At 42.7% G+C, this 12,986-nt stretch overlaps 1 protein-coding gene across 6 annotated transcripts in view; it reads left to right on the top strand.

Moving 5' to 3' along the window:
- Positions 1 to 12,986, top strand: part of ncor2 (nuclear receptor corepressor 2) — a 98,770-nt gene that overhangs the window by 72,010 nt on the left and 13,774 nt on the right. For 4 of the 6 annotated variants that reach the window (XM_075468456.1, XM_075468455.1, XM_075468453.1 and 1 more), the window contains 15 exons: positions 1,165 to 1,307; positions 1,459 to 1,597; positions 2,883 to 3,312; positions 4,944 to 5,064; positions 5,551 to 5,803; positions 6,793 to 6,957; positions 7,108 to 7,244; positions 7,380 to 7,476; positions 7,860 to 7,970; positions 8,463 to 8,566; positions 11,397 to 11,547; positions 11,726 to 11,869; positions 11,996 to 12,088; positions 12,186 to 12,385; positions 12,462 to 12,804. In XM_075468456.1, the coding sequence (XP_075324571.1) occupies positions 1,165 to 1,307; positions 1,459 to 1,597; positions 2,883 to 3,312; positions 4,944 to 5,064; positions 5,551 to 5,803; positions 6,793 to 6,957; positions 7,108 to 7,244; positions 7,380 to 7,476; positions 7,860 to 7,970; positions 8,463 to 8,566; positions 11,397 to 11,547; positions 11,726 to 11,869; positions 11,996 to 12,088; positions 12,186 to 12,385; positions 12,462 to 12,804 (2,631 nt within the window). The remainder of the gene's footprint in view (positions 1 to 1,164; positions 1,308 to 1,458; positions 1,598 to 2,882; positions 3,313 to 4,943; positions 5,065 to 5,550; positions 5,804 to 6,792; positions 6,958 to 7,107; positions 7,245 to 7,379; positions 7,477 to 7,859; positions 7,971 to 8,462; positions 8,567 to 11,396; positions 11,548 to 11,725; positions 11,870 to 11,995; positions 12,089 to 12,185; positions 12,386 to 12,461; positions 12,805 to 12,986) is intronic. The other 2 variants (XM_075468454.1, XM_075468457.1) reach the window with 2 other exon arrangements.

Here is a 12,986-nt window from a genome sequence, read left to right as displayed (position 1 = left end):
ATGACTATCCTTGTACACATAGATATAGGGGGAAAAAAAGAACGAAAAGATATTTTGAATTATGTCCCAGAAATGAAACTTTTGAACAACAATTACAGCAGCTTTTACTGCAGCTGTAAGTAATGGTCCCTCTAACAGACTTATTCCATCAGCTTCAGCCTTTGTGATTAATATGAGAGATAAAACGACTGGGCTGTAAACAGCTGTCCTTTCCTCTCGTGTGTCTCAGAGTTCTTCTTGTCCTACTATCTCCATTAAGCGATGAGCTGCAGAGACCTCTGAACCCATGTCCAAGGTTATCTCAAGATGTGTTGGCTCAGTGCCTGTTAATAGCACTCCTCCCACCCACTAACCCCCAACAACCTTTCAAGAGGCTGTCATGTTGCCAGGACCTGTCAGGCTGGCACAGGAAACAAGTGGGTGGTGTAAGCTAAGCCTCTTACAACACACACTGTTAATGAGCTGCCTTTAGCTAACAGCAGACTCTAGGGGGGGGGGTGCGCTGGAGCAAACGCTACACTATCTGCCTTGCTCGCTCATACTTGTGCACCGACTTTTAAATTTTTTTATTTTTTATTTCTATCACGCATGCACTTTGTTATTTTGTGTGTGTGTGTGCGCGCCTCTGTGTTTCATGACAGGTTGATATATCACAGCTCTGACCCAGCGGGTGCCTGTAGACTCTTGTGTAAGACCCAATCATGTGCTTGACTGGCTAAAGGACTAGGGTTTCTTGGAATTGGGTCACATCAAAGTCAGTTAGAATATGACACAGTATGACCCAAGTGGGGGGAGTGGGTGATGTCATTGGTATGAGTGATGGTTCACCTACCACATTATCACTCCCCTCTTTTATTTTTTTACTCTGTCATCCTTTGTTTCTGTAGTGGTCTCCGTTTAGGAAATGTATGGCATTAAGTCAAGACTGTCTGTTGCACAAACCTATCAGGCGGTACAACCTATTTCACAGCCGCATAGAGATGTTTTTGACTATTCAAAATTTCCAATTTTCATGAAAAGTGCACTTTGTATGCTTATATTGAATTTTTTTATAGCTGCATAGAGAATACCATGTTAACAAGGCTAGATCCATGGTAGTCTGCCTGTTTTCTTTTTTTTCCCCCTCCGTCCTTTGCTAATTTATCTCAACTTGTTTAATTCCAGGCCTTCTCCAGTATGGTAGGAATTGGTCCGCCATCGCCAAGATGGTGGGATCAAAAACCGTGTCACAGTGCAAAAACTTCTACTTCAACTACAAGAAGAGGCAGAAACTTGATGAGATTCTACAACAGCATAAAATGAAATCCGTAAGCAATGGAGGTGTTGCCAGGCCATACTGGCTTTGCTTAACACTTTTTGTGCACCATCATGCTTTAAGGCTGTTTATAGTTTTCTTTGGAATCTGAAGATCGCTGGTGCTTTTGTAAGAAAATTTAGTGTGTGTTTGTTTTGACCAAGGAGAAGGAGCGAAAGGCCCGTCGAAGGGTCAAAGCCTCGCAGAATGAAGAGGCCAGTGCCACTTATACTGCAGAGGAGGAGGAGATGGAGTGTTCAGAAGCGAGCTGCAACGAAGAGGAAGCCCCCGAGGATGGAGAAGGTAAATCAGTCCCAACATTTTATATTTTTTGTTTTTAACCTGCATTTATCTTTTGAGGATTTAATCTTTTTTTTTTGGCAATAATGAAAGTTTTTTTTTTTTTTTTTTTTTTTTTTTTTTTTTTAAATGGGTGCTATTCTGTCTTAACCCCTCATGGTTAAAAATGGGCCCTACAAACATCCCCAAAAATGATTTTGCTTACTTTAACACCACTGCAAACTGCAACCTAGCAGACAGACAGGCGTTGAGTAATTGCTCCCAAAGATGAACCAGATTTTTTTGAGGTCCACAATTTATTTCCTGTGGTCTTGGCTGATTTCTATAGATTCTCCCATAATGTGACCCAAATTATTTAATTTAGCCTGTCAGTAGCTTTTGACATTTCTTTTCTGGAATTTCCCAGACACTTTGTAGGCACTGTAAGCTTAGTGCATGCAGCGCTCTGACCAACTGGAAGTATTATGCAATTAATTACAAATGAAAAGAAAAATCTGTTTTCCACTATTGCTGAAAAAATATTGTCCCTTGCATAATGTAGTCCTAACACTTGCCTCAATCTGCTACAAGTATATCATTTAAAGGTTTGTTGGGGACTAGAGTCTTTCCCAGCTCACAAAGGGCCAGAGGCACGCTGTACTGTAGAGAGGTTGATAGCCCATCACATGACTAACAAAGTGACGCACTCACAGCTTCTGCCGATTTTAGAATTGCCACAATGCACATCTCTGGACTGTGAAAGAAAATCAGTCATTTGTGGAAACCCCTTTTTGGGAGACTGTGCATACTGTCCACAGAGAGGCTCAAGTCAGTCATTGTCAGGTTGGAGTCCAGAACTAACTTGGTGTAAGGCGACAGTTAAGTTTTGTGAAGTCTGTTACCACTGATTATCACCCTAACAACATGGTTGTTTTGATGACTTTAACTGCTTGGACTTGAACAGCAAAACTCTTTAAGAAGCTCCCTCTTGGCTGTCGTGCTCTAATCTCAAATGGAAAAGTGTCATAGAAATCAGTTTGTTTATAGACCTACATTGTATACTGCATTTCCACAGTGGACAGCAGAATCCCCAGGGGATTTCATCCATCATCCCAATTGGTTTTATGTTCCCCCTTATTGTAGGGTGAAACCTGATTAGTCAGTAGACTGGCACTGTGAAGAATCTGGTCTAGCAGATGGAGATGTGGGGGTGGGGGGAGAGATGGGGGGGGGGAAGAGTCAACGGGACAAGACATGATTTACAGTATAAGCCCTAATCTATGTTTCTTTTTGTCTCTGTCCCTGCCAGGTGGAACTAACAACAGCTCAGACACAGAGAGCTTGCCGTCGCCACACTCGTCCGAGGACAGCAAGGCTAAAGAGGAAGGCTCAAGCAAGTCGAAGGGCAGCTCCAACCCTGGGGAAAAGGAGGATGCCCGGTCAGACATGGGCCCGGCTGGAGATGAGAAGCCTCCAGTCAAGGAATATGCAGTCTCGGGCATCAAGCAGGAGATAAAGACTGAGACGGGGGAACCCAACAAAGAGCAGCTGCAGCCAGTGCCACCCAATGATGCCGCAGATAAAAAGCCTCCGACAGCAGAGGCAGAAGAAGTCAAAAACTCCACGAAAAGCTCCAAGAAAGAGCATGGAGGCAAAACCGGCTCGCATGGGGACAGTGACTCTAGTGCCACTTGCAGCGCAGATGAGGTGGAGGAGACGGATAATACAGATAAGAACAGGTGAGAATGCCTCAGAATGGCTTTAACCTTTTTTTATACAATTATGTATTTAATAAATGATATGAAACGCCTTTAAATCTATTTTTGCTACATCTTTCAACTATTGGGCCTAATTGATTATTTGTGTCAAAGGGGCTCTGCTGGTTTTTGAGTTTCTTACTTGCTGTCCTACTTTTCTGGTCTACCAGAGCAGACATTAGAAAACAAAACCGTGAGGGTTTTGAAGTGCTATTAGTTGCCTAGCTACACTGTACAGCAGTCGAGCCATATTTGGCAAGCCACTTGTGTGTATGCCACAGGTTGCTCGTTTCTATCAACTATGGATTTTATTTGTTTTCTGTATGAATGAAAATGTATATTTACCTTTTTTATTTATGTTGCGTGTATCCGTGAATGAGGCCAGAAGGAATGGGTGTCATAGTGCGTGGGAGGGGTGATTAGTTCTGTTACCACAGTATTTGTTAGATTTTTTTTTTTTTTCCATGACAGCAGACTGCATGTACTGGCAGAGCTGAGGGAAATGTTGCCCTCTCTGCCAAAGCAAACAAAGGAAGGAGGGAGAGAGAGTGTGTGTCTAAATACTCCTCTGTTGCGTACACCGCTGTGTGTGTTTGGTATTCTGAGTATGTTGTGATTTTGGCAGATCTGCGTTACATAGATGTGGTTTTCTACTAACTAACTGTGACATCCTAACCACATAGACGCACCCATCATTTAAATACTGAATTATATGATATTTCCCACATTGAACTGTCTCAGACTGATTGACTAGAATTCTGTATTTTGTTGACTGTTTCCAACGATGTTCAGTGTAACTATATTTTAGTTTTGGTTGCCCATCACTGGTGTCATACCTTCAGGATGATACTTTAATGTAGACGGTTTATTTCATGACGTTTTGTAATACAATAATCAAGTTCGGAGTGTATAGCTTCCTCCTGAATAATGTTTAAAAAGTTTCTCATTGCATCCACAAATCAATTTGCTTTTAATATGGGTTTTGTAACCCATGGTTCATTCGCCTTGTGATGTCAGTTATGGTTACTGCATCGGTTGTTGACATGACCCAACTAGCATAATTTCTGCTGGAGTCCTATCGTATAGTTTGCTCGGAAATGGTGTCAAACATCTTTAAACTTTTCTCATTGTTTAGATAGAGAGACCCTTTGCTTACAACTGTCAGGCTTCGACTCACGGTTGCATCATCCAATTCCGTCCACATCCAGTTCAGTGGGTTAGGCTAAGGTTACGGGTTAATGGGCGTTGCATGATGTTAGATGGTCCGCCTTCGCCATCCAGCAGGTCGCAGCAAGAGTCTGCTTCCTAGTTCTGCCTCCTCACTTTAGCAAATATTTCAATGGCAATGAGTAGGCAGTTAGTCATGTGGAGTATTAACACAGACAGGAGTTTTTCAGATGCGATTTTTACCATTTAAAGTTTTCAAATGAAATACTGAATTTGGATTTAATTAGTCAAAGCAAACAGCAGTTAGCAGTTTGTTGACATTTTAAATCACGAGTTGTGTCGTCAGTGTCCAAAAACAGGAAATACTAGACCCCCTGTCAGCCTCTTTTGCATGTCCTGTAACATATTTTTGTCTGTAATTTGTTTTTCTGTTTTTGTCTTTGTAGAATGACTTCTCCCCGGCCGAGCCTACTGAACTACACTCATGATGGGGTTATATCTTCCCCACTGCAGAAGCCCATGGATCTGAAGCAGCTCAAACAGAGGGCTGCTTCTATACCACCTATTGTGAGTTGTTTTGAAGTTTACTGTGTCTCTGGCTTTTTCTTCTTGTATTAAACAGTAACTCGGTTAGATTAAGAACCTGTCAGCCTCCTCAACCTTTGACACAGGTAGGGTTTTATAACCAGCAACAGGTTTTATAAACAGCTCACTCAAACACTAAACTTTTCCATCGCAAGTAGTATCAGTTTTATCCCTCCCTCTCTGCTTAGAGAGATAACAGTATAGCAGATGAAATTGGGAAGTCATATTTGTTTAAGATAAGGCAACCAGATGGAGGATGATGGGATAAATTTCTTTGTGGAGAAGAAATGAGATGCCACGCATTAGTGAAACTTTAGCCCAACCATGAAATGAGAGATGTATTTTTGCTATCATGTTGATCAGATACAGTATGTCGCTAACCAAATGTCAAAGACGGGTAGGAGTTGGCTGCTATTATGTGTTTAGCATGTATGTAACCCTCTTATTTCTCTGTTGTCCTGTGTGCAGATGCCAGAGGCCTCTTTGCAGGGCAGTCAGCGGAGTGGGAAGGCACCTCTGCACCCCCACGCCCTGGCACTCTACCAGCAACAGATCACCATGGCCCACGGGGAGTCCTCTCAGGAGGTTAAACAGCAGCAGCTTTCAGGTCAGCCAGGCAAACAGCATCCTTATAACTCTCAGCCAGACAGAGACCGGGAGGCTCTTCAAAGCCACAGTCCTCGCATTCGCCCCCGTAGCCCCACCACCAGCGAAAAGGATGGTATGCATCTCCATGGTGGCACAAAACGATTTACTTACAGACTCCTTTAGCTGCTTAAATCTCAAATCTAGGAACTCGTCTCACGATCTCTAGCAGCTATAAAATCTGCGGTATTACTTTTCTGCAAAATATGTCTGCATAGTGCAATGTGTTGTTAATAGATTGATTTATGGATACAAGATGAGAAGAATATTGAAATAATTAGAAAATAGAAGTTCTTGACAATCCTGCACAACATGCAGTTCTCGGAGCATTTGATCTAGTTTTACTTAGTTGGTCCTTGCTACAAGCTCTAACCTTGAGTCTCTAGCGTTTAGGGTATTAAAGTTTTTCTGGGACACTCGTGGTGAGGGAACTGATAAATGATCTGGTATTGCTATTGACCCAGAAGGGAATATAGTCTAGTTCAGTGGATTTACTGTAAGTATGTGAAATGTGAGTATCTGAGAGCACAGTGCAGGACTTAACAGTCAAGATAAAGTGAGGTCTTTTTTATCCAACTGGGCACAGCAGCTGTGAACTTAATTCATGTTAAGAAACGAATAATACCTACAAAGCTCTTAATAACTGACGCAGGGGCAGGTGTAGACGTACTTTTTATTACTATTTAAATGCAATATGATGATGTCATTATGATGATGGCGTATGTGTGGGCATCAAGATACGTTAAGATAGTGCGTTTGAGTTCTCTGGAACTTGAAGGTAAAGATAGACACTGTTCTTCATGCAGTCATCGAATATGTTCACCCACTGCTTCTTACCCCCTCCTCTATGATGCAGTACTATTACCTTCTATGCAGGATTTTACTAATGCAATTAAAAATAAATAGCACCCATGTCTTCTTTGTATGTTGTTTATTAGTTCAAGATGGGAAGTATCAGCATTGTAGCAGCAGTTCATGCAGATGTCAAATAACAGACTAAAGATGCATAAAAGCTGCTTTGATTAGTTGAGGTGAAGGTTCACAGCTGTGTGTTTGTTGTTGCAGAAAAGTCCCGCGCTTTCTCTCCACACGGTGAAGCCAAGAAGCAGGCACTGGGCCCTGATGACCTGAGGACATCAAACTTGGGTCGCACAGTTCTCTCCCCGTACCCAATGTCCCCACGAGACATGGCCAAGATCAATCACGACCAGCACCTGCTCCACTTCAACAGTGAGTCGTCTTATCACGTCTGCAGCAGTTCATTTCAATAATCATTGTACAATTTACTATAGCAACAAAACTACTTTGTGTGCTCCTCCAAAGCTTTTCCCAATAAATAGATTGTCAAATTTAAATGACATGATGTCCCTTGTCTTCCAGCGTTCCAGCAAGTAGGCCACCCCTCACTCTCTGGTCTGCCACAGGACAGTGTCAGACTAGCAGCAGTGAGACCCCTCACAATACCAGAACCTCCGCCTCTCATTTCCTCCACCAAGCCAGGGGGCTCCATCACACAGGTATGTGCCACAACACACAAAAAATAGGGACTTTTATGAACTCTGAAATAAATATACACTGAAATACAGTACTTGCTACATAAAACATCAAATCCTGAATAAAGAAATTGAATGTGCCATTTCATGTTTCCTTAGGGTACCCCTGTACAGTTGCACAGTCCTGCTCATGGGTTGGACCATACAAAGATGGCCCCCGGACCAATGGGTTTGCCTTGGATGGAGAAGAAAGTTGGTAAGTGAAATCAGCTGGGGATATTTGTCCACTTCAGTTTTTCTTTCCTAAAAGTTGACATCAACTTTTACTTTTAAGATACTGTGATCTAATTATCTCAGTGTAAAGCAGGGGTGTCAAACTGGTCCATGAAAGGGCCGTGTGGCTGCAGGTTTTTGTTCCAACCCTGCGACAGCACAGCTGACTTGTTTCATTCAGTCAACTGAATTGTCTGCACTGAAGGTCTTACCAGTTCAGTTGATTGAAGGAAACAAGTCAGCTGTGCTGTCGCAGGGTTGGAACAAAAACCTGCAGCCACACGGCCCTTTCATGGACCAGTTTGACACCCCTGGTGTAAAGGTTCCCCTCTCATGCTTTTCTCATACTTTTTATGCGCTATACAGCAGGTACTTTCCCGGTGATAAAGCAGGAACAGTTGTCCCCGCACAGTTCATCCTCTCAAGCTGACAACCTGTCTGCCCAGGGGGGATCTCATGATTGTTCTTCTGGACGTGGTGGGTTCTTCATTCATTGCTATCATACCTTCATTACTGCATAGAGTTAGTTAGTATTATTTTTTTATTCCTTATGTGTAGGGGCTAGATAATTAAACCATCTTCAGAAATGTATGTTTTTTTTTGCAATCTATCAAGATGCCGTACATGTTCTGTTCGCAAAAATAAATCTTTTGTGGAGAGAAGTGACTCGGAGAAGTGTCTCTGAATGTACTTGATGACTCAGCATAGTCTTAAATCCCAGCTGAAAAAACAGGTGGGAGTTTAGTTCTCTGAAGCCCATCTAATCTGACAGAGCTTGAGAGGATGTTAAGAATGGGAGAATTTGCCCACATTTCCATGTGTGACGCCGCTAAACGCACACATAGGAGTATTTAAAACTGCTCTTACATACGCTGTTGCCTCAACACTACAATTTAGTATTTTTAAGACACATGACCTCTTGCTTTTTGGCTTGGTTGTGATGACCCCCCCCCCCCCCACTCTTTCCAGCTTCTATTCCAGCTGTCCAGGGAGGTAGTATTACCAAGGGCATCCCAGGGACCAGAATGCATCCAGATTCTGCAATTTCCTACCTAGGAGGTTCCATTACTCAGGTGAGCTCAGACTAGCAAACTAGGCTTATTATTTTATTTATTTATTTTTTTCTTTCTTTTTTTTGTAAAGCTGCTATTCAGCAGCCAGGAATGTGTTTATCAGTTTTTTTTTTCCTATGTCTCTTCCTGTTGAGGAGACTACTCTTAGTGAAGATTTCCTGTGGATTTTATGCACACTTATTTGCATTTGATCCCATGTCAAGTTAATTCAAATTTTATTATAAAATGCCTGTTAGCCAAGACATGTTTTAAAATATTTTTGGTCATGATGAAGTCTTTTGCTCTCTCCCTTTGAATATGCTCTCAGGGTCTTAGTTTGACACAGCCTAATCAATCTTGCCAGTGATTTCGGACTCACTGTAACAGTCCATATCGTGCGTGCAATATGTTACTGCTGTGTTGGATGAGGCAATCCTGAAGTGTGTGAGTTTTCTGCTGACATTGTACAAGTTTGCTGGAATAAATTACCACAGACCACTGGAAAACAGTCCTATTCCCCTTTTATGCTGAGAACCTCTGAAAAACCTCTGCAAGTCATTTAAATAAGCTGCCTAAAAAATGGCCTATTTAGGTAGTTGTGGGAGAAAGTTGTGTTTTAGATCAGAATTATCCCTGTTTCTCCTCATGTAACAGTGCAAGAGTGAATTGCTGAATTTAATGGGATTTGCCAGAGACTGATTAACCACAGGGTGAAAACATTGTAGGTTTATGAAATCAGCTGCCATATGTCTGATACACAGACGTGCTACACCCCCACTTCTTCTGGTGATTAACACTAGTTTTGCAAATATTGATGCAATCATTGGCCCCTGGACACACAATAAAAAGCCACTGCACTCAAATTTAGTAGCGTTTGTGCATCTTTGTTCTTGTGATGAAAGACAAAGCAACAGAAGTGGTGAGGGGACATGAGGCAAACCAAGTGCTATGGCTGCTCCATTTCCATGGTGCTGTGACATAACCATAGCTCTGAATGGCCCTGTTGCCCTAGAAACGGGTACACACTGTACCGCATCTGTTTCTTTTTTTTTTCTTTTTTTTATATTAATCTACGTACTTTAGATGCTGGCTAAACACAGTCATTGATATGTCCACTCTGTCTGGCAAAACAAGAGAAAACGAGTGTTGAGGACGCCGTTATCTACCATAATGTATCGGTTAAAAGAAAAAATGGTATCAGCTGTTTGTTGTTGTTTTTTTAAGCTTACAGCTAGATGGATTGATAGGTGTGTGTTTGTGTGTGTGTGTGTGTGAGCACTCGGTTACGGCAGTGAAACCTATTCTCAAAGAGCAGGTGAGGGCTGCTTTAGTCTGTGCCATTTGATCATGTAAACAAACCGCCACCATCCCCCTCACCTCCTTAGATAAACACTTCTTGGAAAAGCTCAGACCAACAGATTAGAAATCTGCTCTCAGCCACTTCTGTCTCCTGTTTAGCAGTCTACTAATGTTAACATTTCTCCACCAATCAGTGTAGAAATGTGACTAATACTCCAAGTACAAGTAATGTGATTTATAGTTAAATTAAACAAAGCTGCCTGGTGTTCGCTCCTGCTTCCAATTGGTTACACCACTGCTTCTTCTTAGTAAAGCCACTTTTACACACGCACTAGAGCCTTGAAATGTTGTAGAGATGTTCCACATTGGTGGCATGTGAGAATGCAAATGTCAACAACATTCGCTCCAGACTTCTTGTGGAGATTTTCCCCGCAGTCCCCTTGTAAAATCTCTGAAACATCAGCAGACGAGACAGTGTACGAATGTGTCAGCAAATATTCCAGAGCATTTGCTGCCGCTGTGCAGTCGAGCGCGTGTTTAGGTGCTGGTGAGAGTTTGTCCTTTCTGGTGACCTGTATGCTGCTTTCCACTCGTGTCCCGTTGTGGATCGTTCAGATGCATGTAGTGCTCATATCAGCACAATAAGGAGCCTCTTCTGCTGCTCTCAATGTGTTGTAAAGAAAACAGGGATTTCTACAGAGTAATTTCTGCATCATGTCCCGCCTCCCTTGCGCTGTAGACAGCCCGCTCCCCCCACATCCGCCCTCTAGCATTTCCAGCCAGGAGAGCGCATCTCCAGGAGAAAGCCTCACACTGCGATGTTCTTCTGTGAACAAAAACTGCGGCAAAAATCTGGACCAAATTGTCCACGCATTCTCCTCAACCTCTCCAGTGTTCATGTGTGAAAGCAGCTCAATACTTTGTTTTAAAGATTTTATATGCTGTATGCAACACAATGTACAATCTAACTTAGTGCTGCTCCTACCATTACATCCAACACTACAATCATGGAAAGAAAAGTCATTCCCAACTAACAAAACAAACTACCTTTTTTTTTTTTTTTTTTTGTGTTCTTTCTTTAATATGAATTATACACCTGCACTGTGACTCTTCAATGACATTTTTATGCTTTTTCTAAATAAATGGTTTAAATAAGATTTAATTTTGATCATCATTAAGTTTGATCATTTTTCAGTTTCTGGTTATGATAGCGGTAGTTCTGAATATGTGATAAATATGAATTTTATCCAGAACATCACAATCGTGTAATTTAATCCAGCCAAAAGTGCTAGTTTGACAGATGAACATTGTTTTGTGCTGGAAACCAATGCTGAAATTGACTTAATGTGACATTGCCATGGCATGGTGCTTCCAATAATCATCCAGTTTGACAATAACAGGGCCTGCTAATCGGGGCTACTAATAATTGATGCGTCTCTTATACATATGTGCTCTAACTAGTCAGATCGTAGTCATGACTCTTTTCTATGTGTGGCTGCTGCTGTTGTTGAGTGGGATGACAATCTTTGTCTCAACTCTTTCTTCACATCAGGGGACACCAGCTGACGTGCTGTATAAGGGAACCATAACACGCTTGATCACAGAGGACAGTGCCAGCCGAGCTGAGAGGGAGCGGGATGAGGCACTATCCAAAGGACATGTAGTCTACGAGGGCATCAGTGCGCACATCCGCTCATATGATCGTAAGTACATCGGCCAAAGCAAAATGCTTTAAAGTACTGTTTCCATCTGACCTTGCAACCACTACACTGAATGTTGAATTCTTCATATGCTGTAAGTACTGATCTAATTTACAAGCCAAATGGTAAGAGTATGTATGATTTATCTGTGTACTGTAAGTAACGCCTTTTTCATTTGTAGGCCCAGCGTCGCAGGGCCCTAAAGATGAGGGTAGAGCTTCAGGACAGCCTGGAGAAATTCTAGGCCTGAAGCGCCCTTATGATGTCATGGAGGGAGGAAGAGGGCTGCCTCTGAGGGACTCTCTGTCTGCCGCCAACTGTGAAGGTAAGAGATGACTCCACATAAGCATCCCGTTTGGCACTTTTGTACAATAACGTTCAGTTCTTATTGTTGATTGTGTTCTCTGTAATCTTGGATATCTCAAAATGGCTCCTTCTGCCTTTGTTTTAGGTCTGATTGGCCGAGCTATGCCTCATGACAGAGACAGTCCGCACCACACACCATACAAAGATGCTCATCACATCCGTGGCTCCATCTCACAAGGTGCGAAGCCTCTATCTATCTATATATATAGATACCGTGAACATCTGACTTTTTGTTTCTTCTGTAAAATAGAATTGACATATTCTTCTAATTTCAGGTATACCTCGCCATCTGGACCCTCAGGATGGCTACCTGAGAAGAGAAGCTAAGCAGATGAAAAGAGAGTGCTCCCCGCCCTGTTCGGCCAGTGCGCTGTCGGACCAGATGAAGAGCAGAGAGGCCATTGTGCCCACGGTGAAGGAGGCTGGGCGCTCCATCCACCTCATTCCAAGGGAGGAGCTCAGGCAGCCTAAGGAGGTATACCCACGATAATTACACTTGGAGAAGTTGTGCAATCCTCAACGTTTCTTTACTGACGAGTGTTTGTCTTTAGGGAACACCTGTGAAGCAGGAGGGAGCTGGTTCAGGAAAACGTCACGATGTTCGTTCCATCATAGCCAGTTCACCACGTTCGTACCACAATGCGCCCTCCCACCTCGACATGCGTTCTGAGAGGGGTCGATATGAGGAGGCACCTAAGGGGCGGCCGAGTGCTGTGGTCAGTACAGCAAGCCCCATTGCCCGCTCATCTCTTACTCTTGGGTCAGATCAGGGAGGCAAAGCCCATCATAGCCCAGTGGGCTATGAGGAGAAGGGAGCCTTAAGGACCCCTTACCCTGGACCCTCACATCGTGGCTCTCCACTGTCCAGGGAGGCAAGCCAAAGGCAGCATGAGGGTGGGTATATCTCTTGAAGACAAGACAGATCTTACAATTGAATAGAATAAAAAGCAGAGTTAAAAAAAAAACAACTAAACTAAATATGAAATGTTTAGATTAATTGCAGATTTTGGATGGCACATGTGAACTACTTGGATAGAAATATCCTAAACCTACATTCTCTATCTTCGGTGAAAGTT

Source organism: Odontesthes bonariensis, chromosome 6, assembly GCF_027942865.1.
Source record: "Odontesthes bonariensis isolate fOdoBon6 chromosome 6, fOdoBon6.hap1, whole genome shotgun sequence".
Taxonomy (NCBI): Eukaryota; Metazoa; Chordata; class Actinopteri; order Atheriniformes; family Atherinopsidae; genus Odontesthes; species Odontesthes bonariensis.
The sequence above is the reverse complement of the archived record's forward strand: the minus strand, read 5'-3'. Positions and strand labels throughout refer to the sequence as shown.